This window comes from Apaloderma vittatum, unplaced genomic scaffold (genome assembly GCF_000703405.1).
Source record: "Apaloderma vittatum isolate BGI_N311 unplaced genomic scaffold, ASM70340v1 scaffold32426, whole genome shotgun sequence".
Lineage (NCBI taxonomy): Eukaryota > Metazoa > Chordata > Aves > Trogoniformes > Trogonidae > Apaloderma > Apaloderma vittatum.
The window spans coordinates 1-6,738 of record NW_009721727.1 but is presented as its reverse complement, the minus strand read 5'-3'; the positions used below and the strand labels follow the sequence as shown (position 1 = coordinate 6,738).

General features: G+C 49.3%; 1 protein-coding gene across 1 annotated transcript; it reads left to right on the top strand.

The window, feature by feature from the left end:
* Positions 1-5: 5 nt before the first annotated feature.
* Positions 6-6,447, top strand: LRRC23 (leucine rich repeat containing 23; the record flags this gene model as incomplete). Its single annotated transcript, XM_009871515.1, has 8 exons — positions 6-35; positions 106-218; positions 1,183-1,436; positions 1,533-1,663; positions 4,492-4,628; positions 5,191-5,413; positions 5,756-5,804; positions 6,444-6,447. Coding segments are annotated over 8 exons (941 nt in total), but the record flags the coding sequence as incomplete, so codon positions are not given.
* Between the last annotated feature and the right edge of the window lie 291 nt (positions 6,448-6,738).

Genomic DNA, 6,738 nt, shown 5'->3' with positions numbered 1-6,738 from the left:
CGCTGTTGGAGCAGCAGGAGGAAGAACAGGTGAGGGCGGGGGCCGCAGTGCCCTGTGTGTGTGGTTGGGCCAGCGCTGACCTTATGCTCTCTTCTGCCCTCACAGATGCTGGCCCCGTGTCCCTTGACGGAGGAGGTCCTGAGGGAGGGCCTCTCTCTCCTCTGTAAGATCGGGAACGGCTTGGCCCATGCCTACGTGAGATTTGAAGCCAAATACAAGTGAGTGAGTAACACCTGCCCTGGGAGGAAGCCATCTCCTCCCCAGGCCTCTGTGCAGCCACAGAGCAGCTGCACCGCAAGGCCGCTGGTGACCGGTGTTGCCCAGCTCTCTGGCTTCTAGTCTGTGCCTTGGCATAACTTGTCCTTCCTCAGCCCTGAGTCCCCATGTGCTTCCTGATCAAGTTGAAAGGCATCCCTGCCCGTGACAGGGAGGTTGGATTAAATGGTCTCTAAGGTCCCTTCCAGCCTCGGCCCTTCTATGATTCTGTGATTCTATGACTGCCTCCACCATAGGCAGGCACACTGGTGAGGACATCAGCCCTCCCCCTAGTTTGAGCAGAGCATGTCCCTTTGTACTGTTATCTCCTAGGGGGACCTGAACAGGGTGACCTCCACACAGTTACTTTAAGAAATATCCATTAAGCATTTGTCCTGTTACCTGCTAATCTTTAAAGCATACACTTGTAAGAACAGTGCTGCAATAGCCTGGGGACAGTTTGGAGCCTTAGCCCCATCAGGACACTCACATACAACCCTAGACCTGACTAACAGGTCTCAGTAAGTCTGTCTTCCAGCAACCTCACAGGTATCTCAGCCAGCTTTTTTCCACTAGCAAAGTCCTTTCACACAGTTCTTGGTGTTGCCACTACTAGTTAACAGACCCATTCCCCCAAACTTGCTCTCTTTCCTGCTCTGATTCTCCCCTCTCCTGACAGGTACAATCCAGTGGGAATAAGTACTCCCAGTGCCAGGAAAGCAGGTCCAATCTTAACATACAGCCTTGTTTACAGACTCTTTGCCTGTCCGTATCACCTGTCTTTTTCCTCCTCTCCAGCAAGGCTTCTTAGGGCAGGGAAGTGGGAGAGGAGGATGCCCTCCCTCCGGTAGCATTGAGGAGCAAACTGAAAACTGGTAGCAGGGAGAAGTATGTGAGATTTTTTTATTCACATCCTCACTCCAACAGGGACTTGACAGACATCAGCCTTCTTGAATGCTTCATTCACCTGCGGTATGTGGATTTGTCAGAGAACAAGCTGCAAGATTTGTCTCCGCTGAGCAGCCTAACCCACCTGCTTTGGCTGAGGGTGGATAGGAATCGGCTTACCAGTGCCCGCATGCAGGAGCTGCCATACCTCCAGATCATCAGCTTTGCTCACAACCGCATTGAGGATATGGAGGGCATTACTCACCCCCGCTTAGCCAACCTCAGTCTGATAGGTGATACAGACAACCTCTCTTTATTCTTGTGCACACAGGACACATTCTTTGGGTGGGATTAACTCTCTCGTTGTTTCTTCCTCCTCTGGCACTCAGGAAATAAAATCCGGACAGCGCAGGGCCTGAGTCACGGCCAGTTGTTCAGCCTGCAAATCCTGGAGCTGCGAGGAAACGTGCTGGGGAGCACAGCAGGACTCAATCTTCCTAAGCTCAAGAGCCTCTATCTGGTAAGGGATCAGCCAGCTAGGGGAGCGGGACAGAGCTGCTACAGAGCCTGACACCTAGAGTCAGTGAGAGGGAAGGCAGAGGAGGCTGTCACCTTCAAAGCAGCGTAATTTTCAAGCTAGCCTGTTCAGTTCAATCTTCTAGCCTGAGAAAGGAACAGATTTCAGAGAGCTAAAGAGACAAAATCACTTCCTTGGCATAGCTCTGCTAGTAGTTCTACACCTTCTGTCTAGATAGTGCAAAGGGAGTAGCCAATGACCAGTAATTCCACTGCAAAGAGTGGGGGAGTTCGCAGCATTCAGCGCACTGGCCTTCTACATGACAGTATTCTCTTCTGGCAGAATTAGACAAACTTGTATTTGGTGTGTCCTAGCATCCCTGAAGAAAACAACAGGTTTACTCTGGGTGACAGAGGGAGGCGATGCCTCTTTCTTCTTTCTGATGGGCCTAATCAAATACTGCTTTAAGAACAGCACAATTATATGATTCACACCTTCAGCTGCCAAAAAAGAAACAGATTGAACATCACAGTGCAACTAAGATAGGAGAAGCAATTTCTTAATACCATAAACAATTGCTTCAGGGAACATTTACTCCTAGAGATACAAGTGAGGAAAATACGTATGGCTTAGTCCTATGCATCACGCACTGGTACATCTTGTGAAGACTGGATAGGTGTCCTGAGTCACTGCCTCTTAAAAAGCAATTAAAGATGATAAAAGCTTTGAAAAGCTATATAGTTTCTTTTCATCAAGACTTCCTGGCAGAAAACGCCAAGGAGATTGCTTGCTGAGATTGCCTGCAATCTTCTGGTGGAAAACTGAGATTTTAGGACTTGAGGTGCTGGAAGAAGGGGTGAGGTCGAAAAGTCACTAGATGCAATACAGAATTTCAAAGTAAAACTAGTCACTTTAGTGAATGATTGGAGGGAAGCAAACACAGCACCTGTATTTAAAGAAGGTTCCTGGCAGGTCTCTGCCAGTAGTGCTTTGCTTTCTGTGTAAAAATTTTGTTATTACTTGAAGCATGGGTAGCTGATGCCTTAAGGACAGGATTCAACACAAAGGGTTCAATTTAAAGGAAGTGCACATAGTTGCAGATGAAATTTAGCCTTTAGGAAGTTATACCTGCTAGCAGGAAGACTGTGAGCTGGCTGCATACCATGTGGCACTTGTATCAGTTTGAGGATCACTGTTGTCAACAAGGTTGTGTTAGTTCCTGGTCATTGTGCAGTGGTGCAAAGTGGTGCAAAGGCAACTAGAGCAAGGCCAGGTATGCAGAGTAGCTTTCAATTAGAAATGGTGGCATCACATTTATGTGAAGAACTAAGGTAAGGTGACGATGTGATCATTTAATTAAAGTTGTCATATGGAATGTTATTTGATTTTGGGGAAAAAAAAATAAAAAAAACAACCCAGAAAAAATCCATTCTGCATTGTCCTGTTAGTGCTTGCAGGGCCAGAGCTACTAAAATTATTCACAGTGAAGTACTGAAGAAAGCGAGAGTGGTGGGAGGTCACTATTCATTTTACAGACCAGTGATCTGTGAGGTCTCCACTCTGTTTTCCACACCAGCTCCTGATTTCCTCTGAGGTACAACGTGCTAATCCTTCCTGGTTGTTAAATCTGTTGACATGACTTTTGCTACGTCTCAAACTTTCCTCTTTTTGTCTGTGTGTTTTTTGTCCTCTTTACTTGGCCCAGCTGCTCCAGACTCTCCTTTGTCCAGTTTCCGTTAAAATCCTCCTTTTCTACAAAATGTCCTTTTCCTGAGTGACCCAGTTCAGCCTGTGCCCCTTTTATGAGTCTCGGGCATTGGCCACGTCACTGCCTGGGTACCAGCAAGGAAGAGAGAGCACAACAGCACCTCTCTCCCTATTTTCCCATTCAAATATCTGCACCCTTAGAGACTGCAGCCCTGATCATTCCAACTGAAGCACTGCTCAGCTCCAGGCTGGAGAATGTGGCAGGGAGGTTGTAGTTTCCAGGGATGTTGCAAACTTGGCTGCGCAAAGCGATAAGCAGCCCGGTGCTAGCTCTGTGGTGAGCCAGGAGACCTCTAGCGGGCTTTTCCAGCCGAAATCCTGCTCTGAAGCTATGGCTGAAATTCAGAGCTTCGTATTTTCCGTCTCACGACTCAAATCACAAGTGAAGTTAAGTGGGAATTCGGAGCTGGTAGGACACATTCTTCCTGCTGTATGATTGTCAGGTTTGTTGCAAGAGGATGCTCCTGTGGATGGATAACAGCAATTATAACTGGCAAAGCCTAAAATTAAACCAGCCAACAACCCTTGTCTCCCTGTGACCTCTCTCAGGAACACACAGCCTGCTTCTGCTCCTAGAGGAGTAGAAGAGGAGGCTTCTGGGTAGCAGATTTCCCCACAAGGCAAGCAGCTGACACTGAAAGATCCCTGGACTACATGGACTATGTGACTGTGAGGAGCTGGTTATTCATCCTTTAAATGCACTTGCTTTAGGCTTAGGTCGGTGCTTTTCCCTCCATGCTGTTGCTCTCTGAGGCCTTTGGGGCTCAGATTCAGCACTGCTGTGGAAGGAGTGCTGTGCTGACAGTGGAGTATCCACCCGGGGTGGTTTTGTCTCAGTCACCAAGTGATGCTACAGGAAACACTTTTTCAGCAAACTTTTTGGTCCTTGAAAAGGACTCATTTGGGCAAGACCCTGAGCAACCTGCTCTAGCATCAGAGAAGGGTGTGTTATGAGCGGTAAGGAGTCTGAAGGGTAGATAGAGCTTCAAAGGCCAGAAATAACTGTTGTCCCCTCTCCTGTGTGTCCCTTTTTCCTTCTCCCTTCCTGCCTCCCTGGTCCTCAGGCCCAGAACGTTATTCGGAGCCTTGAGGGCCTCGAGGGACTAAGGCAGCTGGCAACTCTGCACCTGCGTGACAACCAGCTTGAGATCCTGGATGGATTCTGCAGTAGCCTGAAGTGCCTGCAGTACCTCAATCTACGGTGGGTCCTCCCTGCTCTATATTGGGACCAGAGAAGCCTTCATCAGGCTGTACTCCCATTTAGGTCTTTAGGATTTTCTGGTTTCTTTGACAGTTGAAGACCTGATGGGGATGGGTTGATCTTTACCATCCTTAACTGGTGTTGAGCCCTCAGCTGACTAGGAGTACAAGAATCAGGGCTTTTCCTGAGCTTCTTGGAAAAGATCTGCCTCTCACAATCCCATCTCATATTTTTTATTCCTTGCCGTAACTCATTTGAATCCCTCTGTGTCCTGAACATGACTGCAAGTGCTTTTTACTTCTTGGCATTTGCTGTACAGGGTGATATCACACAATTCAATGGACTTTTTGAGCACAGAGAAATCCAGAGGAGATGTCTTTTATGTCCCTGACTCTGGGGAGCTGCAGACAGATCTGAGTCTTAGAGCAGAGGTCTGTGGTCTGTGGTCTATAGCCTATCATGCTGTGAAGTTTTGCTTTATCTGTCTTGTCAGTTTACTGTTCCGAAGGGCTCTCACTACTTGCGTGTGTCTCCCCTGCTCTCTGTGCCTCATCTTCTTCAGGAATAACAGGATCAGTAACCTTCAGGAGGTGGAAAAACTGAAGGTCCTCCCCATGCTGCAGGCACTGGTGCTGTTGGACAATCCATGCTCCGATGAACCCAATTATCGGCTGGAGGTCCTGGTCCTGCTGCCACATCTACAACGCCTCGACAAGGAATTATTTGAGGAAGATGAGCGGGAAGAGGCGAACCAAATCCGTCAGAAAAGGCAAGAAGAAGAAAAGGTGAGAACAGCATGGCAGGACTAGAAGGAGGAAGTAAAGGGGAAGAGCGAGGATCCAGCAAGTCTCTCCTCCTCTAGATTACATGAGGAGAAGGCTGAAGGAGTTTAGTCCTGAGGGCAGAGGAGACTGAAACCAAGACTGGGCTTCACAACCTGATTGTTGTGGCCAGCATTGCAACCCCACTGCCACTCCCAAGCCCACTAGCAGAAGTGAGCGGTGAAAGGAGAAAAGAAGTCGGGCACAGAGTCATTTACGTTCTCCCTCTTTCCTTCATCAGGAAATGGAAGGATCTCTCCAGGGTGATGTAACTGAGTGACCCCTGTATTTAACACGTGTTCCCAGAGCCAGTCAAGATTTGAAGATGCCTTCCCCAACATGTGCAGCTGGGAAAGTGAGAGCTGTAGGTACCGGAGCTTCCTTCACCTCATTTGGCCCCTGAAGAAAAAAGAGGAGAGCTACCCAGCCTGGTCCTGGAAGCTGCCCTGAGGTACTGCAGTGTTTTTGCAGTCGCTGCACTCAGATGCCCTATTCTCAGTAGGCCCGAGAGGGAAAAGGGGAGAGTTACAGGTTCTGTGGTTCGACTTACGGCTCCCAAAAATCCTACAAGATTTTCTGATTTGAATAAAATTAATTAATGAGCCTGGAGTGACTGGAATTGTTTATCCTGCACACCCACTCCTGTTCCCTGGCTCCCTCACCCTCGTCTGTCTGTGTCTATCCCCTGTCTGCCTCTCTCCCTCTCTTTCTCTCTCCATCCTCTACGTGCTGTTTGCAAAGCTTTGCTAAATCCTGACTCATCGCAGCTCTGGGTCACATGCTGCTGTCCCGGCCCTATCAGGGGCGTCTCCATCCTGCTGCTGCCGCTACCGTTGGCTCCCGCCCTTATCGGGGGCGCCTCCATCCGGCTCCTGCCGCTGCCGTTGGCTTAGAGGACACATCATCTCCCCTTGAGGTCCTGCATCCCTCCTCAGCTTCGTCCTCTCTCCTCTCTACCAGCACTTTCTCAATCTCTCGTTCTCCCCTGCCCTAGGAAGGTAAGTGTCTCCCCACGGCCAGCACCCCCTCGCCGCACGCGTATTTCTGCTCCCCACCCTGTGCCCCCCAAAACCTCACATGCACTTCGGGGTCCCCGCGGAGAAGGACCACGATGAGCGGCATTAACAACTGAACTCCCCTCACTCCCTCCCCCTGCTCCTCCCACCTCTTTCCCCTCACCCCCACCCTTCTCACTTTTCTTTCATATTTTAATTTCAGGTGCTCCCTCCTTCCCTACCCCAGGCAAGCATCATTGCAGATGTGAACCTAGGGAATTGCAGGAGGGGGGC